The following is a 27,393-nucleotide window of genomic DNA, read 5'->3' as shown; positions in this document are numbered from 1 at the left end:
AGCATTTGGATCGTTCCTAATCCGCTTACTATTCAACTATCGCACAACTCTTCAGCCTTTCTCGAGTGTCGAGTGGCTCGAAATCCCCGATAGCAGAACATCTTCGTGCATTGTTGCCACTGCGTGGGAGGTTGGCTTGTGTCTCCACTTGAGCGAAATAAATGCACTTTTAATAAGAACAAATTGTTATAAGCCCCTAACTATGTATTTTCTTGATAAGCATTAACGAGACCTCAGAGCTCAAGAGCTTAATGCTTAGTGCGCAGATCAAGCATCATTTCGAGCCACTTGTTTTTGATTTCAGCGCGCAGAAATACTTCAAGTTTGGCTTGGCTAAGCTCTTGTAAAGTTTCGATTAATGCCCCAAAATATGCAGTTTCAAGGGAAGAAGTAAAGCTAGGGATGTACACTTTAATGTGGCCACAATTACATTACAATCAAACAACAAGTTATGAATGTTTCATGCCCATATTTATATGCACATATTAATGCGATATATAAATTAGTAGCACGCGTTTCCTGATAGGTGCAGGGTATCCCCTGGTCGATCGGCCGATATCAGTTTAAAATCAAAAAAGTCGTGGCCCGAATTCTAAGCCTTGTATCTTATGTAGAGTCCCAAAAAGTCGATAACAAAAAATAAAGGGTAAAAGGTTTCAATAAAATGTTGTTAAATATTTAAAAGGAACTTTGCCGCCGTCGCTTGCCCTGTCGCTTCCCCTTTCCCGGCCGCACCCTTTGCCCCCTGGCTGATGCGTGCTTGTCGATGCTTAGGAAATAGCAAACACGAAATTCATAAGGCAAACAAAATGAAATGTCGGTCAGCAGCTGCCAAGGATGTGAACTCGGGCAACTTTAGGTTAACTTCTGGGGCCAGCACGACAATGCCCCATAGCATACTTTCAGGCGGACAGGCGGACAGGCGGACAGACGGACCTGCAAAAAAAAAACTATAACAAAACTTTTCAAAATGGAGCAAACCCAAAGAGACGGCCGATTGTGACAGGGAATGTCAATTCGGCGCTATAAAGGGGCGAAACAAAAAACAAAACACCAAAAAAATGCATTCGAAAAAAGTCATTAAGAAAATGTCAAATATATGTGTCGGGTCAGCTGTCAAATTGTCTGCCAATGCAGACATATATATGTATGTGTGTACATTCATAAATGCCTGAATAACCAGATAAATATATCGTAAGACTTTTACGTTCGAATGTATGATGTTGATGTGAGATATGAGATATGACGACTATAATTTCTGATCAATTTATATTTCGAGATTTCAAATCATTTGCTAAATCAGTTTAATTTTATTCACAAATCTATTGCGAATTACTAAAAATAGGTGGAAAAAGTTTGCCAGTGTTGGTAAACTCAAACATGTGCAAGGCTATCGATAAATTCGATAGTCAAGACTCTGGCCCACAGATGCTAGCAAAAATGCAATCTGTGGTTTTATATTGTTGCTTATTTTAATTTTATTTAAGGTGTATCTTGTGATGGGAAACATCTCAGCTGCTTGTGGAGAAGCTGCCAATCAAATACTTCAGACAACCCTTTATTTATGGGCAGCATTACAGTCAGCTTCAATAATTGTAAAACGCAAATGAAACGCAACCTTTCGCTTGGCTGCCCCTTTGTGGAATACACAAATCGATGGCGAAACAAAAATTTCACACTTAACCTGCTCCACTAGCAGGCAACAACAACTAGAATAATAAGAGCCACAACAAGAACAACAACAACATCAACTTGGCATCGATTCGCTCGATTGAAGCCTTTGGCCGGTCGTCAAGTGTGTGGATGTCTTTGTGGCATACGGCATGCGGCATGTGGCATGCACCCCTTGGGCCGTTTGCTTTGGCTTTTGTTTGAGCATGCAACCTCCGACTCTTGAACACTGGCAAACCTTTCATACGTTTTGCACACTTCGATAGCTCTAGTGTTGTAAAGGTGAATTTTGTGCGGTCCAATTGTGTACAGCCAGGTTCAGTGGCATATGCATGCAGTACTTTAACTGTGCTAAACAAACAGAAAGGCGGTCAAGAACGAGTGCGAGTGCGAGTGCGAGTGCGAGTGCTCAAATGGGAATCCATGTGTAGCCACAGAGATTCGAACTGTGTCCAGACACACGACAATGCATGGCCAAAAAGTCCAATTTATGAAATTGCATCTAAATAGGAAATTCTATTTCGTAAGTGTAATTTAGGCAGCTTATAGCCTGACAAATTGGCAACGCTTGGTCGCAACACTTAACAGCTGATCATGCGTTAAGCACTTTTGGCGTTGCCACATCTCTTAAAGTGGCTAGTTAAGTTGCGTGCGCCAGAACGCTTAGCAAAATATCTTTTCAGGAGGTGAGTCGGCTCGATAATAAGTTATTACAGCTGCCGTCAAGCCTTCAAATATTTCTGTGGCATGCCACATATCATGCTCAAGCAATCATATATGTATTTTTGTCAAGAACATTTTAAGTCCAGGCTTAAGCTCTTTAACCAGCTTTACGTATGGCTTCGCATGCGTAAGTCCACTTTCTGGCAACAACACGAAACCTATCCACGCGCTGGCACACTTCAGTGCAACAACTGCCTAAATATATGCAATCAATTTGTGATCATGCTTCATAAAGGCTGACAACAAACATTTTTCTCTGGAGGCTAATTTCTTGTTTGTTTTCTTTTCGTCTTTTTTGTTTTGTTGACATTTCTGGAGAGTTGTCACCCTCTTGTCCGTTCAGTTTCTCTCGCTTGCCGAGCTTTTATGGCGCTGCGTTCATTCATTGATAAAATGAAAAGCAGCAAAATTGTTGCCATCGTTGTTGTTGCTTTTGTTGTTATTTTACTGTTGTCTTTTGCACGTTCAAGCTCTCGACACGTGTCCACGTGGCCCGCGTGCGAATCAAAAAGGCAAAGGGAAAACTTTTCCCATTCGCTTTCGGGCCTTTCGCCGAATTATTTCATTTCCAAGTTTATTCTCAAGTCTGTGCGTGTGTGTGTCTGTGTTTCTGTGTGTTACCTTTTACTGACTTTCCTGACTACTGTCTGAAGTTTTTCCCGCCTCTACCCCACTGGCTCCCTCTCTCTCTCTCTCAGCCCAAATATCTGGCACAATGTTTTGCATTTAAATATTTTTGCCAATTCCAATAGCATTAGCACTCAGTTAGCTTGTTCCGCTGCCAACTGTCATGTCCCACTCTCAATCTCGCTGCGTAACCTTTTGCGTTTTCTTCACTTTTGTTTATATTTTCATTTATAATTTTCTACTCTGTTCTCAAAACGTTTCGTGCTTAATAATTTCCCCAACAGCTATTAGCTGCAACAAACCATTTTTGGCAGCGACAAATGGCGGCAAATTATGAAGTTCCAGCTCTAGACCCACTAGCCCCCGGCTCAGCCCAGGCCCTAGCCCCCAAGCCGGAAATGACCCAGCGCCAAAACAGTTCAAAAAGTTTCGCGCCCAACTCGCACACAACAAAAAAAAAACTTTTTGGGCAATTTCTTTTTTTAGATACACGCCGGCAATTAATTGAAATTAACATATTTCTCTTTTATTTAAGGCAAGTTATCAGGCGAACGCCCAGACTTTCAAACATTTCAACCCAACCTTTTTTTACCACAACCCCATATTTCAGCTGCCAAGTTGATTTGCATGCCTGAATTTCTCTGCAGCGCAAAGTTTTCATTTTTTTGGCCAAGTTCTGGGCATACTTTTCACACAGGCGTCAACTTTGCAGCCAACAGACCAGCAAACACCGCGCCCCCCCTCACGCAATTCCTCAGCCTAGGCTTGGGTGCTGGTTTGGGGCTTTGGCCAACCAATTCATATGCTGTGTGGGCGGGTCAGCTGTCTGACATAAGCTACTTCAATCTGTTGGCCATGGGAACCGGCTTTTAAGGGGATCAGTTCCTAAACAGCTGCAATTGAATATCGCATTCAATTATCAATAAAAAGCGAAACAGTAAATATCAAATTAAAGCAGTAACAAAATAAGAAGTATTAAAATAATATTAACAAAAAATATCTCAATATATAATCGAAACGGTTTTAGAAGTCATCACATAAACTTTAAGCTTTTTGTTAGAGTTTTACTTTAGATCGCCCAGACACAAATGTCATCACACGTAAAGCTTGTATGTTCTTTTTAAGATCTCGCTCGAAGCTTTCATATGATTTTAAAGCTCAAAACACATGCTTTCAGCTTTAAACATAGCTTAAGTCGAAATCACCGAAATTCAATTAATCACACGTAAAGCTTTCATGTTATTTAAAAGCTCAATATAGAAGCTTTTTATAGTTTTAGTTTAGATCGCTCAACAAAATTGAATCACGTTTGAAGCTTTTATGTGCTTTTAAAGTTGATTGACCACAGTGCTGTTCTACTAAAGTTGTAGTTGCGTGACTTCAAGAGTTTTTACTTAAATGCAACAATATGTACACAATACAATGAGCTTTTATTTTGCTAAGCTTTTATACGAGCCTCGCTTTAAGCTCTTCAGCACATTTTGTAAATTCATTTCCTAACAAGCTCGCAAACAAAAGCGATTATTTTATGTCATCGCAAAAGCCTAGTTTTGCGTGCAAAGGCTGCCCGTACACCCTTCTTGCAATTGGTTTGCGCTTCTGTTCGGGCTGAGATTCAACCCGCTCAAATCACAATTCCCCGGCCAGACGCTAAATAAGCCAGACGCCAGTTTCACAGGCTCGCCCAACTCCCCGGTCTGAGGACTGGGGCGCATAATGTGGACATTGCTCATACGCCAGCGATTCCCCAGCTGGCTTATTTGTTGTGCTTCGGAGCTTTGAGAGCTCTGTTGCCTTTGTAGTTCCCATTTAGTTGGTATTATTGTTTTCCCTGTTGCTGTTGTTGTTGCTGTTTCCCTTTATGAAAAATTATACAAAACTTTTTACTTAGTGCTCTCGGATCTGAACAATTACGAGGCCACTGCCGCATAACCCGCATGCGGGTTAAAGGCGGGATGCCAAAGGTTTTGCATGGCGGCTCAATGCCCAATGCGGCTGCTGGTCTATGTTAAAGTTGCCTGCCGTGTGTATGGTAAGGGAGGGGGCGTAACCACACAGCAAATAAACTATATGTACTGTGTTTGCAATAAGTGCGCCTTCTGCACGCTGAGCATTTGATTTGCTTTGTAAGCGATGCTGCTCAAGGCTGACGGCGGGAGGGACGAGGATCTGCGGCCGAGCTCGATTGTAGAAAACACAGCAAATCGGGTCAAGAAGTGGAGGCCAATGATTTAATTTGTGAAAAAAAAACCATTTAAAATCGCAACTTGTTGAAAATTCATTTGTGCATTCGCATAATTTGAAAACTGCATCGAAATGAGCCAAACGATTGAGACTGGCAAAAAGATTCAAAAATTCTAGCAGTGTATTTTGAGGCCGTTTTGTGCTCTAACAGGCTTAGTTTTTATTTAATTATTGTTATAATGAGAACAAATAATATAAATATTACTTCAAAGGAATAATTTGACATAATTTAGAACAATTGGTTATTAAATAAAAATAAAATTAACTTAAAATAAAATATAAAATAAATAATATACTTAAATGCAGGTCATTTAATAGTTATTTTTCAAAATTAATATGCTGAATATACCATGCTAGATTTAAACAATATAAAAATCGATCTCCAAAAAATTTCAAAAATCTAAGCATTATATTTTTACATTTTACATTTAATATTATTAGTTGATTTATATTAATTTGTTATTCTATTTGTTATTATATTATAATTATTCATAATATTAGTTAACATATTATATTTGTGGCCGTAGATTGAAGCTCCTAACTTCTGCCGTTACACATTTGCTATAACTTCATCTATTCTTATTGCTGCTATCCGAAAGTCTTACAGTTTGAGGAACAAGCGACCTCTAACGAATTCCGCCTGAAAGTAGGCAATGATTTTGTCGCGTTCGAGTCTTGCTTTAAGAGCTGAAACCAATCTCTGCTCTTGCTGTCTGGCCAGGTATTTAAACGCGATAATTACGCGCTGCTCAAGTTCTGGGCCGCTACCCACTCCTCTATGCCCACGCCACCCCCCCCCACCCCCCCCTTCCCCGCCGCCCACGTTCCCCACGCATTGGTAACAGCAAATGGGGCAGACGATTTTCTATGAGTACTGCGCGTTGGTTGAACTTTCGGCATTTCTGTGGAATTCAATTTCAAAGCTATATCATTTTCATTTAATTTCACGCTTTCAATTTGCCAACCGAGCGACGACAACACACACACACACAGGCACACACACAGGCACACACAACTACAAGTAATGCCGTGATGAAGGGTCGTGTGGGTTGTCCAGGTGCTGCATCCCTTTTGACTTGCGTTTACCGCTGTCTACCTGCTGACCTCCCCCTTTGCCGTGCTGCTTTGTGTATTTGTGTGGGTGTGTGTGTGTGTGTGTCTCGTTGACCTCGTCAGTGCCTCGCCAAAGGTATTCCATAATAGATTTTTGCACCTATTGTCTGTAAAATAAAACCGAAACGGGTTCTGCGTTGCCCTAGTTCGCTTTTCTTCTTTTTTGTTCGTATTCCTGTTTTTTTTTATTAAAATCGAATGGTATCGAAAACCGGTTGGATACTCTTCTCTATCAAGCTACTTAAAGCGAAGATACCTTTAAAAATAGTTTGGCTTACATTTGATTTATTAGCTGGCAATGCTGGCATTTATTGTTGATCGATGTCTTTCGATTTCAAATGTGATTACACACTATCGATATACATATGCATACAATACTCCACCAATTGCTGTGTAACTGTATATTAAGGCACCAATATACCCCACTGTCGCATTTTTACAGGGCATATTGACTGCATCGAATGCTGTGCGTTGCATGATTGGCTGCTCTTTTGATTAGATTCCTATTTTCGTATGTGCATTGATCGTAAATAGATCCAATCAAGCTTAGCTCAAATTTGCGGCATTCAAATTTTGTTTTCTTGCTAAAAATGTTTACTTTCTATTTGCCAAAGTTGAATTCAAACTTTGCAAGCACTCTTCACATATACAGAATTTGTTTTATAAGTATTCCCTAAAATCATATTTATTTTCTTCTTTTTATTTGATGTTTGGCTTTTCAGTGACACAAGGAAATACAGTTTTTGTTAACATTTTAAGTAAATTTCATTTGAAAACCTTCTTTTGCAGTCTTTTATAAATGTGTGTGTGTGTGTGCTACCAACTTTTGTGGTGATTGTTGGATTGGGCGCTAAAAGGGCTGCGTGGTGCGGGCTGTGGGGGATGGGGTGAATGATGAAAACTTAAATGCTTTATATCATGAAAAACTAACGTAATCAATTCTTGCTTTCTCTCTCTCTCCCCCGTTTTCTTTCTCTTTTTTACTCGCACTTTGGTTAATTACAATATATAGCAAAAACTTTGATTAATTAAAAGTAAAGGCAAAAACAATACGAGGCAACAATAACAACAGCTAGTGAGTGCCACAAAACCAGCTAGACGTCGAGCGTTGGCGGCGCACGGCCAACGTTCTGAGCGACAACAGCAACAACAGCAACAACAAAAACAACAACAACAACAACAACAACAATAACAATAATAGCAAGAAGGACAAGCAAAACTTTGTGGACTTTTTGTGCGTTTGGCCAAGGTTCGCCAGGAAAAGCACAAAACAACCTATAACTCGGATAAAGAACAAAAAAAATCAACAAAAAAAGAAAAGTATCAAATTTCCAGCAAATCATCGAAATGGAATTAACCATCGGAATTGTCAAGCATTTAGCGAGCTTTAACAACAACAGCAGCAGCCAACAGAAATCAACAACAAATTCTAATGAAACGGACAAGCAGCAGCAGAAGCCCAAAAACGACAACAGCAACCAGATTACCAACAACAACAACAACAACCATAGCACAACAATTCCGATTACAATTACAACAGCAGCATTAAACTTAGCAGCGATCATAACTAAGCAGCTAGACAAACAAGCAGCAGCAACAGTCAACAGACAAGCAACAACTACATCAACTGCAGAAGCAGAAGCAACAGCTACAACTTTTAACGCTGCAGAGACCGTCCAGAAAGCAGCCATTAGCCAGGTTAATATTAAGAGCAACAGCAAGAGCAACTAAACCGGCAATATAAACAGCAAAATAAACAACAAAGAACAACCGGCAATATTGACAGCCCAACAACAGCAACGACAACAACAACTAACTAGCAACAATAATTAAACCGACTAAAGAAACAACATAGAACAACCACTAGGAGTGACTGGCAACAACAATTTGACCGGTTATAGAAACAACTGACAACAACCAAGAACAAACACCAATAGTGACAACCACCAAAAGTGACAACTACCAAAAGCGTCGTCCATCAATTGTGACAACCGAACAACAACAACTAACAACAACAACTAAACCGGATAAGGAGCAACAACATCCAAGAACAATCACGAATAGTGACAACCCAACAAGAACCTACTAGCAACAACAACAACCAAGAACAAGCATCATAAGTGACAACCTCCAAAAGTGACAACTACCAAAAGCGTCGTCCACCAATTGTGACAACCGAACAACACCAACTAGCAACACCAAAAAAACCGACTACAGAAATCACAATAACCAAGAACAACCACGAAAAGTGACAACCCAAAAACAACCAACTTGCAACAAGAACAACCAACTTGCAACAACAACTAAACCGAGTTTAGAAACAACAACCAGTTGTGACATTTACCAAAAGTGACAACCACCAATTGTGACAACTGAACATCACCCACTAGCAACAACAACTAAACCGGCTATAGAAACAACAAGAGCCAAGAATATCCACGAATAGTGACAACCCGAAAACAACCAACTAGTAACAACAACAACCAACTTGTAACAACAACTAAACCGACTTTAGAAACAACAACCAGTTGTGACATTTACCAAAAGTGACAACCAGCGATTGTGACAACTGAACATCACCCACTAGAACAACATCTAAACCGGCTATAGAAACAACAAGAGCCAAGAATATCCACGAAAAGTGACAACCCATAAACAACCAACTTGCAACAAGAACAACCAACTTGCAACAACAACTAAACCGAGTTTTGAAACAACAACAACCAACAACCACCAATAGTGACATTTACCAAAAGTGACAACCACCAATTGTGACAACTGAACATCACAAAAGTGACAACCCAAAAACAACCAACTTGCAACAAGAACAACCAACTTGCAACAACAACTAAACCGAGTTTAGAAACAACAACAACCAACAACCACCAATAGTGACATTTACCAAAAGTGACAACCACCAATTGTGACAACTGAACATCACCCACTAGCAACAACAACTAAACCGGCTATAGAAACAACAATAGCCAAGAATATCCACGAATAGTGACAACCAACTAGCAACAGCCAACTTGTAACAACAACTAAACCGAGTTTAGAAACAACAACAACCACCAATAGTGACATTTACCAAAAGTGACAACCACCAATTGTGAAAACTGAACATCACCCACTAGCAACAACAACTAAACCGGCTATAGAAACAACAAGAGCCAAGAATATCCACGAATAGTGACAACCCAACTAGAACAACAACAACAAAAGCAACCGGCATTTTAAAATCTACAACCATGCAGCGTCTACGTACAACATTTACGCGCTCGCGCACACCAACTGGCGCCGAAATGAAAATGCAGAATAGCCTCGAGGTTCCCAAGCAGGTACAATAGCGTTTGGTTATCGATAAGTAATCGTTAATTTATCGATAAAGGATCATTGATTTCTCGATCGATGGTGCTTGATCAGTTATCGATGATTTATCGATAATAAGTTGTCGACCAGTTATAGATAATGTATAAGCAGCCCGATAACTTAAATTGTATTCATCCGATATACAATTGACATCGATAAGCTGCTGATATTTTATCGATAAATTGATCGATCGTAGCATGTTTTAATTGGATAATCGATGACTCATCGATCAGCTATCGATAACACAATATACCATTTTTATCGAATAACTGCTGATATATTGTCGATGCTTGCATTATCGATAGCTGAATAAATAGCAAAACTTTTTTTTTATTGTTGCCACAAACTTATCGATTATCTGCAGCGTACTAATTATATGCAATAACAACGCTGCACGTTCGATAATTTATCGTTTCTGTTTGAATGCTTTTGCTTTTGTTTTGTTGTTGACTCTTGTTTCTTTGGGGCATGGATATTGTCCTGGCTTTTGTGTTGTGCCCGCATGAACTCCACGTGAATTCCCAATTTTCCTCTTTCTTGACTCTTTTGTTCTCCCTTTGTTGTATCCGTCTGTTTTTGAGTGGTGACGAGTGTGAGCAGCTACATTATTCGCTCTCTTTCTCGCTCTCTCTCTCTTCCTGTCTCTGTTCGATTTAGGTGCGCTCGGCCTCGTTCGATGAGATGCAGCTGGAGGCGCAGCGCTCGTCCGCGCATCTGCTGAAGCAACAGTCATCCTCGTCGGCGGACGAGAGATCATCGGAGGGCGGATATTTGCAGGTACCGCAGGCGGCCCATGCCCAACGCTCGCACAGCTTCGACTCGGCCGCTGCCTCGGTGGGCAGCGATGATTCTGGCGCCTTTCTAGAGGTGCCGCGCCGCCTGAAGGCCCGACGCAGCTCATCGACAAAGACACCGCCGCCGTGCATCCATTGCTACTACCTGGAGCAGTACGAGAAGCAGATGAGCGCCGAGCAGCGTTACTTCATTGATCATCGCGAGCTAACAACTCTCAGCTGCAGCAATACCAGCTCCGAGGAAAGCGATGATGAGGACATTTCTGGGGCGCTAGAGGATGACGGAGATGATGGGGCAGCTGCCCCCAAAGATGCTGGTGCCGCTGCTGATGCGGCTCCCGATGCAGCTGGAGCTGCGCAGGCCCAACCACAGGCGGATGCCGATGCGGACGAGAATGCGAACGTCTGTGGCGAGCCGGAGGCCAGCGGCGGCATTGAGCTGGACGACGATGCAGCCGTCGAGATGGACATACGCATGTCCAATCTGAGCATGGGCATGAGCATCGGTAGCAGCATTGAGGAGTCGCGAGCTCGGCTACCGCGCCAGATGCGTCGCCACACTATTGGCAGCTCGGTGACCACCTCCGAGGATGAGGGCCTGGAGACTTCCGATCATGGCTCACCGCACTTTGGGAATACGCTGCTGCCACCGCAGCCGACAACGCCATGCGGCATCACGTTCACCCTGTCGCCGACCAATGGCGATCATCTACCATTTCCGACCTATGCGTTTCCCATTGACCCCGGCTCACCGCCCATGTCGCCCATGCCCGTCGCACGGGCCAGCCCTTTGCTGGAGCTGCCGCCAACTGCAACTGGACATCAGCAGCTAGGCGCCACTGCGGCCGCTGCCGCTGCAGCGCTGACTCTGCAGGCTATTGCCACCAGCGGTGCGGCCAGCTGCGTCAGCGCCGATGCCGACGATGCCGGCGCTGCCATGGGCGTACCGATGGGGCGGGCCAGACGTCGCTCCATTTCGCGACAGGAAGCCATCTTTGTGGAGCCCACTGGCAGCTCGCTGGAGAATGTGTCGCACGAGGAGGTGGACACCACCAAGTCATCGGTAGACACCGCCGATTCGCTCGAGGAAGCCTCCACCATGGCCACCTGCGGCTCCCCGACGGCAGCCGCTGCCGCTGCCGCTCATCATGCAGCATTTGTGGTGCGGGACATTTATCTAACTGTGCCCGATCTGAAGCGCGACCGGGCCGCCTCGGTAGACTCGTGCTTCTCGAAGCTCTCATCTGGCGGCAAGACCGAGGAGGTACAGCCCTCCGATGGCGGTTGTTTCCTCGCCGTGCCCAACGTCAATGCAACGCGCTCCCGATCCGTGGACATTGTTCTGCCCACCGACGAGCAGGCTCGCTACAAGGCGCTCTCCATGACCGGAAGTGGCGGCGGTGGAGCAGCCGGTGGCCTCTATGCGGATGGGTATGTTCAGCCTTAAGTCTCTCTCTCTCTCTGTCTCTCTCGCTCTTGCTCTGTTAAGCTTCAGTTTACGTTTGTTTTCTCGTCTTGTGTTCTGTTTCTTTACGTTTGGCTTCTGTTTGCGCGAGGGTTGCCACAAAGATTTGGCGATTCAAGCTGCATAAAGCGCACCTGAATGTGCCTTAAATATGTTTGTTTTAAATCATAATTATATTTTTATTTAAACTTAAGAAATTGCAATAACAAGCTTAAAAAACTAATGCAAATGGCTTTCCATGTGCTTTCGTTAGCACGCGAAATCGATAACAAATCGATCGTCAGGTAAAAGTAACCAATTAAGTAGTATTTGATATTTATATCGATATCGATATATGTATGTATTAAGATAAAGACTTGTATATAGTTATCGCTGTCAAAATATTTTGAGATCCGCTAATAAGCAGTCGGCATGATATTATATTCTGAAGCTTGTTAACCAAAGAGTATTAAAACAATCGATAGTTTTCACTGTCGATAACTATTGAGGTCCACATGCAAGCAGTCAGCTATAAAGGAGATTTTAGAAATATATCGATAGTAATTACCATCAATATATATTGAGGCTCGCAAGCAAGCAAACAGCCGAAAATAATTCCTATTTTGATGACATAAAAGTTTTAAAATATATCGATATTTGTTACTATCGGTAGTGTTGGAGCTAGTCGGCTTAGCAATAAGAAAAATTCCGATAGCTATCGTTGTCGATATAGATTGAGGTCCGCAAACAAGCAGTCAGACGATTGGGGTCTTTTACTATCGAGCATAAAAAAAAAGTATCGATATATTCACAAACAATTCGATTTTTGCTGAGCTTCAGCCAATAGCCCTCACCCGATGAGACGCTCGTGCCATCATCCTTGACACGTGCCCGCCAAGTGGAGCGACATTTGATGCCAGCGATAGGGAGCATAAGGAGGAGATGGCTCGCGGCTTAAGCCTAATTAGAAGAGAAGTCCGACTAACTGGAAGCCCAAAGTTTGAGCAGCAGTTCATAATTCACAGGCAGCGCACGGTCGTTGACTGGACGGGCCGAGATTGGGGTACGGGAGGGAATCCACTCGGACTCGGAGAAGCCCCCAATTCAAACCATTCACAGGGTGTTTCGGCAGGCGTATGCATAAATTATGGCGGCTGTTGTTGAAAAAGCGGCTCAGCCAAGCGATTTCCTTGAATTACAACAAAAGTAGCTCATAAATAACATTCAAACAAAGTGTCCTGTTGCCCAAACTGACAGCTAAACGAACGGACGGACCGAACCGGACAGCCAGACGGACGGATTAAAGGACAGCCGGACAGACGCATAGCCATATAGCCAGATAGCCGGACAGCAGCCGCTTCACTCAAGAGTGTGTCTCCTGAGTGTGGCCAATTGTGGGCAATTTGTAAGCGGCCCATTGCGGAGTTAGGGGCGTGGTTACCAAATATGGTTGAGCCGTTGTACAAAACTTGCTTAGATAGATTGATGATTATGAGTTTTGCGACAGGCATGCAAGTTAATCAGCCTGAAAAAGACACAACTTTCCTGATGGATAGCCAAGTTAAGCGGCTAGTTTTTTTCTTCTGTTTTTCCTTCTTGCGTGTCTCCTGCTATCTCTTGAACTGAAAAGTTTGAGGAGTATAGATTTTGAGTAAATTGCAGTTATCATATTAAATCACAGCTGCTTTGAGTAAGGGCAAAATAGCTTTAAGTGAGATTAATTGTATTTCGATTTGCCAATTTAAAGCTGAAGTTGCTTCTTTTTCTTTTGTTAGACTGAAATCTTAAATCTATATGCGAAATAGCGGCAAGCTTTTGTTTAGTCAACTGATTTGAAAGATGTGAATTTGATTAACATAAAGTGTGCCATTCAATTTAAAGTAAAGAAGCAGGTAAACTGTTAATACAATGTTTAACATTTAAAATAAAAGTTCCATTACTGGAAATCTCATTAAAAGCTCGCATTCGTGAGAAACTCACCCACTTGAAGGGCTTAAAGCCTTTCTTTTCCGTTTTAGTGGTCAGGAGCCTTGGACTTGAGCTACAAGCTTTTATTTCAATCATTAGATTGTGAAGGCTTTCATGTAGCTTAATTTATAGACTCCATAAGCGTGGTTTATAATTTAATGTAAGCTAAAAAGCTTACAATCACTTATATCTGTACATTTATACTGATACACAATCTAAAAATCTCTATCTCAGAAAAAGCTCATCAAAAGCTCGCATTCAAAATAATGCAAAAACCTGATTTACATAGTATGGAGCTTTATACAGAAATAAGAGAAATTTCGACAGACTGCATATTTCAAGATTTTTAAAGCTTTAATGCAGATTATGCAAAACACATTAGAATTGCGGTCTTAAGTTGAACTAATGAAAATGAGTATGATGTTTTACTTAAATCATATGAAGAGCTCATATAAAGCTTGCAATCAAAAAGCTTTCGAATTGAGAAGCTTTTGGTTAATCAACAAGAAAGTGCGTTAAAAGTATGTAGTCAAAATATACTTATGAATTGAGAGGCTCTTTTTAAAAAAAAATAAAAGCTCATTAAAGTCTTTAAATCAAAAGAAATTTCCGAGTTGAGATGCTTATGTTTATTCCAAAGAAAACTTTTATAAAAAAGTCTTGCGAGTGCAGAAGCTTTAGTTTATTCCAAACAAAAGCTCATTAAAAGCTTGTATTTAATAGAGCTTTCGAATTTAGAGACTTATGTTCATTCAACAGAAAATCACTTTTAAAGCTTATAATCAAAAAAGCTTTCACAATAAAAATGGAAAAGCTTGTATTGAAAGAAACTTTAAAATTAAATGCTTATATTTAATCAACAGCAAAGCTCAGCAGGTTCTACTAATACGTTTTCGTAATATTTTTTTTATAATTTCAACATTTTTTTTGCGCTTTTGTTACACATCGTTTTCCGTCAAATGTCACTATATTAAATTACAACATATATTAAAATACTCACCGAAACTTATATCGGAGAAAAAAATGTGCACAAGAATTATATATTTTTTAATGTTACATCAGTGTTTGCTAAATTTACTAAGTTTATTCTTTTATTTCTATTACAGGTATGTACAAGCGGGTCAAATAAATAATTATTACTGCCCAAAGCCCAGCCCAGACTCAATTTGCGCAGATAAGTACGAAACTGTTAGCTTTAAGCCGGGTTCAGGAAAAAAGTAAAGAGGATGCCACTCGCTATTGTATTTACACACGAGAGATTTCCTTTTTAATTTCCGATTCATGTGGTTACGTGCCGTGAGCTCACATAAGGGAGGATGTTCATTTATGAGCGGACCTCTATATATATGTTATATATTTGAGTTTTTTTGTTGAACTTTGATTCCTTTTGTTGGGTCTATTAGCAGGCGGCTGGGCATTCGGTTTGCGCCCCGAAGCGGACGAAACCAATGTCCATCATAAAGTTGATTTTTGATTTACGATGCCCGAGCGGGTCACGTTATTGTCTATCGGCTGTGCCACACACAGAGCACACAGCACAGTGCATACAGCTCTTATCGGGGCACGGTATCGGGTCTGTGTTGGCCCCAAACCCATTAACTGGCCAATGATATGTTTAATTTTTTGACCTTTTGCTCAATAAAATGGAAAATATTATAAAATCATTCAATCATGCGCCGCATGTCAGCAAACAGGCAGCCAGTCGGCCAGCCTCAGTTTCCCTTTCAGCTTCCATTTTTTCGGGGCTATATGCGGCTCATTCATGCGATTTCCACGGCCATTATTGTGGCTTTTTTGTGTGTTGTTTTTCGCTTCGGCTTCCCTTGGGCTGTTCAAACAAATACAATAATAATAATAATAATAATAACAATAATAATAACAATAACAGCAACAACCGTTGCAAACACAAAGTTAACTTCACTTTTATGACAATAGCGAAAATAATTTTATGAAAACTCTCCCCAGAGGCGCAAAGAATTGCACACATCTAAATTACCATAAATGCCAGAGGCGTCTCCCAGAAGGGAGCTGATTGTAACTGCTGTAAAGGGGGGGGGGGGGGGGAGAGGGGGATGCGTTTACAGCTGAAGCTTTGCCACAGTTCACAATTGAGTTGCCGCCATATTAATCATACGCCACGTGGCACTAACTAACATGCAACAGCTGCACGCAGAGAGAAGCTAAGGATAAGCGAGACGAGAGTTCACCATTATCATTGAGCGGTTGGCAATGAAACAAGGCAGAAAACTAGTTTAAATTTGCACAAGATTTAGCTTGAACCAAGTTGAAATTGTTCAAATAAGTAAAAGAAAAATGTGCTGACCTATTTACAGGGCTTTTTTGAGGAAGTCATCATCAATTGAACATTTTGTGACAACATTTTAAAGCCCCTCTCCAAGGAGTGTATCTCCAATAAATGATGTAGAGCAAACAGGTTGCACGGTCGAATTGCAGTTATTGATATATATATATATATATAAAACTGTTTGTCCTGACTGACTGACTGACTGACTGACTGACTGACTGACTGACTGACTGACTGACTGACTGACTGATTGGTGATCAACGCACAGCCCAAACCGTAAGAGCTAGGAAGCTGAAATTTTCACTGTAGCTACCTTATGTGATGTAGGTGCACGTTAAGACGGGGTTTCGGGAAATTCCACTCGCAAGTGTGGAAAAATCGCGAAAAACATTTGTATGTAACTTTTTTGTTTACTATCCGATCGGCCTCAAACTTATGTTCAAAGATCTTTGTTCAAATTTATTTGAGGGGTGTTTCACACTTTTCGAAAAATCCGTTCCTCATTGGTGGAAATGGGGGTCAAAGATTTGGTGGGTGACGTTTCGCGCTCAAATTCATTTCCAGAGATCTATAAGAAAACTCATTTGAGACGTGTTTCACACTTTTCGCAGAATTCAAACTTCTTCGGGGGGAATGCGTTTTAAAGATTTTTTGGGTGCAGTTTTAAGTTGTGTCCGATTTGCTTAAAACTTACTTTCAAAGCTCTACATAAGAATATAATAAATACGTATTTCAGCGATTTGGGAAATTCCACCCGCAACAGTGGTAAATTGGCGGAAAACGGTTGTATGAAAGTTTTTTGTTTACCGTCCGATCAATTTCAAAATCATTACAAATTTGTTTGAGAACATTGATTTTCTAACATACGTGCCACGGGCAAGGCCGGGTTATACCCGCTAGTAATTATATAAATAGCAAACATTTTTGATCTATATATGTGCACATATATACTTATATCTATTTATTTCGATCATAGCATTATTCGCTTCAGTTGAGCGATCTTTGAAATGTTTTCCATTTGATCAAATATTTAATAATAACGCAAATGGTTGCGCCTGAGCTGTGAGAGAGATCATGTGATCGTATATAAATCAAATTCGAATAACATTCGCATTAAAATCAAATCAAGGAATGTTTCAGCCTCAGCGGCTACCGCTCCAATATGTATATATATATATATTTGTATAGATTGCCACAATAGGTTTGATCCGTCATATATTTATATGTGTATCTAATGATTGGCATGAATTTCGAATATTTGCAGCAATTAAATTTGAAAATCCTTGATCGATTGCCATATTCATTTTGGCGTGAAATTTGAAGAGCTGTTGTCTAGTTTTAGATAAGTTTCGATAAGTTAACTATTTGAAAAGAGAGCTGATTAGATCTGAGACATTTGGATTAGCTGCAAATAGAATCCGTTCCATTTGACGAATTCTTATTGCATTCCAACTAGAATGAGTCAAGTGTTCTTCTAGAATGCCTGCATACATGCATAGCTGCACCCTGATTGACTTCCGATGGCCACTCAATTTTTCGGCTAGATCATAAAAATGTCTATCTCTGTTGTTGTTGTTGTTGTTGTTGTTGTCAGTACTGTCCGGGGCAGGGCAGCTGCTGCTGGAGTTCCAGTTCCGGATTGCTGACGCACACCGCAAACAACCAGCGCAACAAGAGGCAGCTAAAACAACAAGCAGATTTATGTTTTTTTGCTTGCCGATACCCTATGCTCATTAAAATGGTAAGCGGGTGTATCGAATTGTGCAATAGATTAAAGAGATAAAAGAGAAATACAATTTGATAATATATTACAGATTATCTTATTCCTCAACTATAGACTTTTCTTGGCGTACCTTTTAAGTATTTTATCCAATGTATTTCAAAATTCTCATCTTAATGTATCCAGATTTTTGTTTCCACTGTCAGCTAAGGTTAAATATATGTAACGATCGCTTATAAAGCTTCGATACACAAAAAAGAAAAACAGACTTAGGGTATCTCTTAGTCTGGCAGTCTAACGATCGCGCTCACTCTGACTTGTCTGGCAACTACGTCATGAACAATCGTCAATCGACAGGCCGTCGGTCGTTTGTTAGCGCGCGGTGGTGGAGCCGGTACCGTTGGCGGGTGCGGGGTACTCATAAGACAGCGCCAACAACAAAGGCAAAAAAAAATTGAAATGCAAATTGAAGGCACAAAGCGAAAAATGCCAGTGAACAATCAAAGCGAGACAAAGGCAGCGCAACGCGCGGGCAGAGCTAAAAATGTCACCATGGAAATAGTATGAAAGCAGCAGCCGCAAGAGATCTTTACGCCCCTCCGAATTTGTAACCCACTCGCACTCACACAAATGAGAACGTCACACAAAACTCACCACAAGGCTGAGGTGACAAAGCGCACAGCTTGCCGATCTGCTGACGCTGACGTCTACGTCGATGTCGACGCTGACTGCTGCCCGACGCCTGCTGCTACTGCTGCTGCTGCTGCTGCTGCTCGGCGGCCGATCGCTGCTTCAGTTGCCGTGTGTGGTTGGACGCCGCCAGCTAGCAAAAAGAACGTGAACGTGAACCGTAAAGAGTCGCCGCAGCAAACGAAACGAAATAACGCGCGCACGACGCACGCACGCACGCCGTGCCGGCACAAAATAAACCGCAAGCGTTGAGTAGCCGCAAAAAATAGAAAGAAAAAAAACGTCAAAAAGTCTATACGAAATACCATGGGAAATCCATAGCGGGAAATTTACAAAGTGTGTGCACGAGCTGGAAAAATCAATCAAAGTTTTTCCTCTCAATTTTTGGATACAATTTTTTTGTTTTTGTTCTGTCTCTGTCACTGTGACTGTGACTGTGTCTGTGCCTGTGTGAGTGTGTGTGTGGCCAGGCAGAGGATCTGTGAAACAGAGCAAAATTAGATAAAATTTATGGCCATTGTTATCGTTGTTGCCAGCCAGCCAGCCAATGTGCAAATTGTCAAATGAAAACAACAAATACGCAAAAAGGAAATGTCAAAAGATGCCGCACCATGTGCCGGCTGTGTGGGATCGGGCAGTAGGTAGGAGGGTATATTCACTGCGGGTTAATTGACAGTTGCAACATTTGATATTCCACAGAGCATTCGCACAATTGACGGGGCAATGTTTAATTTAACTGATCGATGAACTTGAAAACAAAGAACACACAAATCAAATGAGACGAACACACCACCACCCAAAACACACACACACACGCACACGCACGCACACTAACAAGTTACTCGCTGACTGAGACATGTAAACAAACCGACGCAGTGTTGTAAAGTGCCAGCTCTTGAAGCTTCAGCGATGTGGCAGCATTGTCCATTTCGAACGTTTTTTTCATTGTCTTATTTAATTGTTAGCCAATTTATCAAGTATAGAATAAATAATGCTGATTCTTAGCAGCAAAAATGGTGTATGCAGTTCATCTAATTGGCTATGCAATAATATTAAGAGCTTGTGCTAAGCTTTCTGGAAGATCTGTGAGATCTGCAGGCAAGCCCGAGTCTAACCCTAAAGCAGACCGAAGAGGATATTCCTTGTTGTTTTTAAAGAGTGTTTGTCTTGACCGACTGACAGACTGACCGATGTTCAACTCACAGGCCAAACCGTATTTGATGGATGTGCACGCTAAGACGGGTTTTCGGGAAATTCCACCCGCAAGTGTGGAAAATTTGTGAGAAACGGTCGTATGAAACCATTTTGTTTACCATCCGATCGGCCCTAAGCTCATTTTCAAAGAACTTTGCTCAAATCCATTTCAGGTTTGTCTCACACTTTTTGGAAAATTCATACCTCCTTGGTGGAAATGGGTTTAATTTCATTTCGGGCTCAAAACCATTTCTAAGAATCTTTGCGAAAATTCATTCAAATTCAGTTGTGTTTCACACTTTCAGCAGAATCCAAGCTTCCTCAACGAGTTTTCGGGCGGAGTCGCAAGCCTAGCAATGAATATCGATTTTTACTATAATATATCTTAAAGTGAATCATACTTTTGAGAAATGTTCTAAGAGCTCAAAAATGTTTGAATAACTTGTGCGTGTACGTAATTTATCTAAAAAGCAAACTGATATTTCCTTTTACGGCCATTCTCAGTGGTTGATTCCATGTTTAAAAAAATATATGAATCATTCTTTAGGTTTCTTGAAGTAAGCCTTAGCTAACGTTTTATATGCTTGTCAAATTTTATAAAATGTAATCACTCTGTGTAAAAATGCGGAAGGCATGGAAATATGCACAACAACGTGTTTAGCTTATAATTCTCAAGCAGTTCAAGCGCTGACCTGGTCACAAGAGCAGAAACAACCTTTTGATCAAATGTTAGACAAATGGAAATTAATTTTAGTTTTCGCTAGCCACAAATAAACTAAACAATTTCAATTGTTTAGTTAATTGTTGTGGCCGCGCGTGCAACAGTGTGTTGCATGTGTCGCAATGTAGCCAGCGTCGCAATAGTTTTTGGGCTTTGGGCGTGCTCTGGGTTTGGGTGTGGCATGTGAACCAAAAGGCTAACTGCCAGCCATGACATTTCGAGAATTTCGCACTCATTTAAACGAGCGCAGCAGCAATTACAGCAACAATAAGAACAACAACAACGACAACAATAACAACAGCTACGTCGCGTTTCGTCTATTTTCTTTGATTTATTGTATAATTTTGTTGTTTTGGCGCTCGCTGTTGCTGTTTATGTTGTTGTTGTTGTTGTTGTTGTTGTTGGTCTAGCTTTTGGCTGATGGCAGCTGCGCCAAGAAAACATCACAGGGCAGCCAGCCAAGTCGAGCACGCCTCCCGTGCTGAGGAGCGGCAGCTAACCGGCATATTGCGCATACGCCCAGTGAGCCAAATATTGTAAATGTGCAATTTATGGCCAACTAATATCCAGTGGCAATTTATGACTGCATCAAATTGTTCATTTTAATCAAAAGAGCGCTCGTTTCAGCGTTTCAGCATTTCGGCATTTCGGCATTTCGGCCCGCGGCATCAGGCGCGAGGCACGTTTCCACCTGCCGGCAACAAAAAGTCCACAAAAAGAAAGAAAGCTGAAAAAAAAATCACATAGAAAACCAAAGAGAATCAAAGGAAAAAAAAATGTGAAAATACAATAACACAAAAATATACTGAATATTATGTTAAAAATAAATATCAAGTCACACACATGTTTTAGATTTGAAACGTTCGACTTGTTGTTGCTTCTGTTGTTGTGGTTGTTGTTGCTGGTGTTGCTTATAATTAACTTAGGTATTTTTAGCAAAAGAAATTAACAACAACAGCGACAGCAGCAGCAGCAGCAGCAGCAGCAGCCGCAGCAGCAGCCGCAGCAGCGACAACGACAACACAGACGGCAACACAAAATACACAACAACAACAACAAGAACAACAACATCCCGCAAAAGGCAAATAAAGTATTTCAATTAAAATCCGAAAAACGTAAATTAAAATAAAGTCAAGCAAAGCAGCAGAAGAAAACCAGAACAACAAGAAAGAACGACCAGCTACGGCACGCCGCATTCTAAATACCCTTGAAGACTTTTAGCTGAGAACTTTTGTTTAAGACAAAAGATTAAATTGCCTTATGAGCGATAAATCAAACCGATTGTTCATATAGCAGTCATATAATGCAATTGTCCAATTCGATACAACTAAAAAGACATGTTAGAAGCTCATAATTGCAGGGTATGTCGACTAGGTTGACAATTATATATATGTATATATATGTATATATATACCAAATCCGTCCGATCTCTTCTATTGCGTTACACATTTGCTGGCAAAATTTGAATGCCCTGCGCGAGGGTGTACAACAGAAATCAACTTTTTTTTTGTGCTCAACGTCGCCAACAAATTTGCAAAACGCGCCAAAAAATTATTTATACAAACACACACACACTCATACACACACACACACACACACCTCGGATAACCATATGTGTGTGGCAAATAATTTACTTAGTTGTTGTTGCCTTTGTTGCAGCTGCCGTCGCCGTCGAGCATTGTGCAACTTCTGTCTCTCCTTTGATCCTGCTGCCGTTTGCCGCTTTGCATTTTGCTCTTTTTGTCAGTTTATTTATAAGCCATTTATAGCCCCATTGCACCCCGCCCCCCTCCCATCTCATTGCGTCACTTTTCCGTGACCCCCCCCCCTTATTCCATAGTCTGTTTGTGCTTGTTGTTATTTGATTTGTTTGCTCGCCGCTTAAAATTCATTCATAAATTTTCCAGTCTATGATAAAAATTCATTGTGCAATAGATTAGAAAACTGTTTCCATGTTGACTTTTCAGTTTGCACACACACACACAAGCACAGTTTAAACAAATTTGGACCAACAATAGCTAGATTAGGTTTTTGGGGTTCTCTTATTAGTTTGTTTCATCTGAAGGGCAACGAAGTTTTTCTTTTGTATGCGTAATCCCAAAATATTACGAAATTATTCCATGCAAGGTTATTAATAAAGTTTTGAATATCTCTTTCTTTTAGTAAATGCGTTAAGCATTGTAAAATTTCTCTAGCTATATATCTGGATATAGCCATTCTTAGCCAAATATGATTAGACTAATATCTGTTGGTAATTTGAAAGAACGAGACAGAGATAGAGCTAATAAAAAGGGGCAAAAGATTGAGCAGAAATAAGGGTTCTAGATACAGATACAGATACAGATACAGATACAGATACAGATACAGATACAGATACAGATACAGATACAGATACAGATACAGATACAGATACAGATACAGATACAGATACAGATACAGATACAGATACAGATACAGATACAGATACAGATACAGATACAGATACAGATACAGATACAGATAAAGATACAGATACAGATACAGATACAGATACAGATACAGATACAGATACAGATACAGATACAGATACAGATACAGATACAGATACAGATACAGATACAGATACAGATACAGATACAGATACAGATACAGATACAGATACAGATACAGATACAGATACAGATACAGATACAGATACAGATACAGATACAGATACAGATACAGATACAGATACAGATACAGATACAGATACAGATACAGATACAGATACAGATACAGATACAGATACAGATACAGATACAGATACAGATACAGATACAGATACAGATACAGATACAGATACAGATACAGATACAGATACAGATACAGATACAGATACAGATACAGATACAGATACAGATACAGATACAGATACAGATACAGATACAGATACAGATACAGATACAGATACAGATACAGATACAGATACAGATACAGATACAGATACAGATACAGATACAGATACAGATACAGATACAGATACAGATACAGATACAGATACAGATACAGATACAGATACAGATACAGATACAGATACAGATACAGATACAGATACAGATACAGATACAGATACAGATACAGATACAGATACAGATACAGATACAGATACAGATACAGATACAGATACAGATACAGATACAGATACAGATACAGATACAGATACAGATACAGATACAGATACAGATACAGATACAGATACAGATACAGATACAGATACAGATACAGATACAGATACAGATACAGATACAGATACAGATACAGATACAGATACAGATACAGATACAGATACAGATACAGATACAGATACAGATACAGATACAGATACAGATACAGATACAGATACAGATACAGATACAGATACAGATACAGATACAGATACAGATACAGATACAGATACAGATACAGATACAGATACAGATACAGATACAGATACAGATACAGATACAGATACAGATACAGATACAGATACAGATACAGATACAGATACAGATACAGATACAGATACAGATACAGATACAGATACAGATACAGATACAGATACAGATACAGATACAGATACAGATACAGATACAGATACAGATACAGATACAGATACAGATACAGATACAGATACAGATACAGATACAGATACAGATACAGATACAGATACAGATACAGATACAGATACAGATACAGATACAGATACAGATACAGATACAGATACAGATACAGATACAGATACAGATACAGATACAGATACAGATACAGATACAGATACAGATACAGATACAGATACAGATACAGATACAGATACAGATACAGATACAGATACAGATACAGATACAGATACAGATACAGATACAGATACAGATACAGGAGATACGATTTTGTCTTTTTGCCCTGTTGTCATTCTTAGCTGTGCGATTCAGTTATTCCATTTTGGCAGTTTTGGGCTTTTCCGACTGTTCGCCTCGTATACTATAACATTTTCCAATTTTCCTCAAGTCCTGCTAATTATTGTATAACTTTTTGGCACAACAACAAGGAGAACAAACAAAATAGGATTGCAAAATCAAAACGTTGCCTTCGCCTCCTGCTCTGCTCCTGCTCTCGCACTTCGTCCTACTCCCGGTCTGAGCATTTGTGTCATGTTTACACTCTCTTTCACACCGCCCGCTCGTCTGCCTGGTTTGTCGCCGGCGTCATCAGCTGTTGCTCAACAGTTGGCTCTTCAGGTTGTCTGCAAACTTTTGCTCAATTCTAGGAAACGTTCGACGTGCTGTACGCTTGTGCCACCCGTGCCACGCCCACCGCAACTAGCCTTGCCTCGTGCCAGTGGATAGCCACTGAAGGAATCCTCCTGTCATCCGCTTAGACGCCCACGCAAATTTCCGTATTTCTTATTGAAATGTTTGCTGCTCGTCCTTGGACTCGCTCGTCCCGGCTCGTGCTGGCCGTTTCATTTTCAAATGCTTTGCCAGCCAAGACGCTTAATGCCAATTAAGAATATTAATGTCATTGGCAGCGAAGCTCGTTTATTGTTGTGTGTGTGTCCCACTCCCGCTCCCTCGCCCCCTCTTCTCACTCTCTCTCTCTCTCTCGCTCTCTCTCTCTCTCTCTCTGCAATCTGTGGGCGAGCCCATATAACCCTCCCAGCTGCTGAGCTCGGTTGCCGGCTTTGCAGCTGCATCGAACGATTCCCTGAAACCCATCCAGCTCAAGCACCAGTTTTCAAGATTTTCCAGCTTCTCGTCAGCATTGTTAATATTCATTAGCTCGAAATCCTTGCTCGAGTGCGAAAGCTTAGAGCTCAAGTTGCCAGTTGCCAGTTGCCAGTTATCAGTTGCCCGGGCCTCCCTCTCCCCCTCCCCATCTCTCTCTGTATGCCACTCCTTTTGGCGACTGCCACCAATTGAATTTCCCAGGCACCATTAATCGCAATCACAAACGAGAAGACGTGCAGATAATTTTTCATTTTGCGCAGCTCGAGCGGATTTTGCATTGGCCAAAGCGCACAAGCCGAATAAATTATATGCACATATAAATATGTCTATATATAAATGATGTATATATATATATATTCATATATATTTATTTACGTCTGTATCGGTTTATTTATAAGTCTAGAGGCTATTTACTTGAAGCTTGTGGCCAGTTATTAATAGCAGTCTCTGTTTCAATTTTAATATACGAAGATGAGCCAAGCCAAACTCACCGCAAAGCTGGCAAAATAGACTCCGAGTTGTTGCCTGCTTAGCGCGGCGTATACATTATTTTATTAATTGCGACAGCCAGCAATCGTCAGAGAGAGGGAGTGAAAGGGGGAGAGCGAGGGAGTGAGAGAAAGGCTGCACAGAGCAAACTTTAATTAGCCTGTTTTATATAACCTAAGAACTCGCAGCTCATTTAATTCCTGTTATTGCCCGTGTCAAAGGTAAGAGCTCTAACTCTTACACATTGTCTTATACCCTTGCAGAAGGTACCATCATTATGTCTCGGAATGTGTAATGCTTAGAAGAAGATATCATCGACTATTGATCAGTATCCGCAGCCAAGTTGATTAAGTCATCTCCGTCCGTTTCTATGAAAGCAACTCTCTACGGTTCATCTTTATGTTGCAAGCAGGACTATATATTGCAGGAGTATATCGCAGGAGTACATATATCGCAGAAGTATATGTATCGCAGGAGAATATATATCGTAGGAGTATATATCGTAGAAATAAATATCGTTTGAGTATAGGTCGCAAAAGTATAAATCGCAGAAGTATATGTTTCGCAGAGGTATATGTATCGCAGGAGAACATATATCGCAGGAGTATATATCGCAGGAGTATATATCGCAGGAGTATATATTGACCTAACTAACAGAGGGAAAGAAAGAAGAAATATTTTCTAAAATAAATGTTATATTTAAATAACATTTTATTTATATTAAACTTTTGAGCAGCTTTTATTCTATAGCTCTGTGGCAAGAATCGTTCGGCATATCGGTTTCTTGTGGCAAGCTTTTTGTTTTTCTAAATAACTTGGGCATTTACGAGCCTCACTTTGCCCCCAACAACGCGGAATACCTTATCACAGGGCTTCTATAGGAACAATTCCTCGAAAATGTAGATTTGCCAGTCATTTAATCTGTCTTGTTATTTGCTTATATTCAATTTCATATGGGGACGTGAATGCTTCCGTAGATATAAAACTTGCGCAAATTTGGATTTGAGCAACAAATTCACGAGTCTTGTGCGACGTTCCCATCGCAAATGTGTTTGGTTTAGTTTGGCGAAAGGCAAGAAGCGTAAATGAAATGCAAATACATTTAGATATATGCACACGTATGTGCGAATCTTGCAACAAAGTCACAATATTATTGGCCAAATGTCGAGATATGCCCGCAAGAAATTCTTTGCTCGATCGGTTTGTCTGCGGACTGCGGAGAGCAGGCGATAATAATAATATTTTTATGATGTCGCAAAAGTAGCTCAGTGCTTAAATTTGAGAGCCGGCTGAATTCCTAGGCCGAGTAAAACGCAAATGCAAATTTGTGAATTGCAAAGTGTCATTTATTGAAAAGTGTATAAAAATATTCTCAAGGTTTTTATTGATTTTGTCAGTGTGTTTATGTGGGAATGGGGGCAATATTGAGTTTAGCGGCCCGAATGACAAAAATCATGGTCGCATTGAATGCGATGCGATGCGATGCGATGCGGTCTGCCGTCCACCTAATCACCTGACCCGGACACAGACCGGGTGCCGGACCTATGGCCAGCTCCCTTATTCATTATCCATTCCCATAACCGATGCCTATTCAGATTCA

At 40.8% G+C, this 27,393-nt stretch overlaps 1 protein-coding gene across 9 annotated transcripts in view; it reads left to right on the top strand.

The window, feature by feature from the left end:
* Nucleotides 1-7,622: 7,622 nt before the first annotated feature.
* Nucleotides 7,623-27,393, top strand: part of LOC135428532 (eye-specific diacylglycerol kinase-like) — a 35,891-nt gene continuing 16,120 nt past the window's right edge. For 2 of the 9 annotated variants that reach the window (XM_064682583.1, XM_064682584.1), the window contains exons 1-2: nt 7,623-8,076; nt 10,405-11,972. In XM_064682583.1, the coding sequence (XP_064538653.1) occupies nt 7,726-8,076; nt 10,405-11,972 (1,919 nt within the window). In that variant the 5' untranslated portion in view covers nt 7,623-7,725. Of the gene's footprint in view, nt 8,077-9,454; nt 9,717-10,404; nt 11,973-14,913; nt 15,132-27,393 lie in introns of those variants that run through there. The other 7 variants (XM_064682587.1, XM_064682586.1, XM_064682585.1 and 4 more) reach the window with 5 other exon arrangements.

The sequence above is a fragment of the Drosophila montana genome, unplaced genomic scaffold (assembly GCF_035044405.1).
Source record: "Drosophila montana isolate Dmon_TW-CO22-7 unplaced genomic scaffold, ASM3504440v1 contig_2481_1, whole genome shotgun sequence".
NCBI lineage: Eukaryota > Metazoa > Arthropoda > Insecta > Diptera > Drosophilidae > Drosophila > Drosophila montana.
This window is presented reverse-complemented; position numbering and strand designations above follow the sequence as displayed.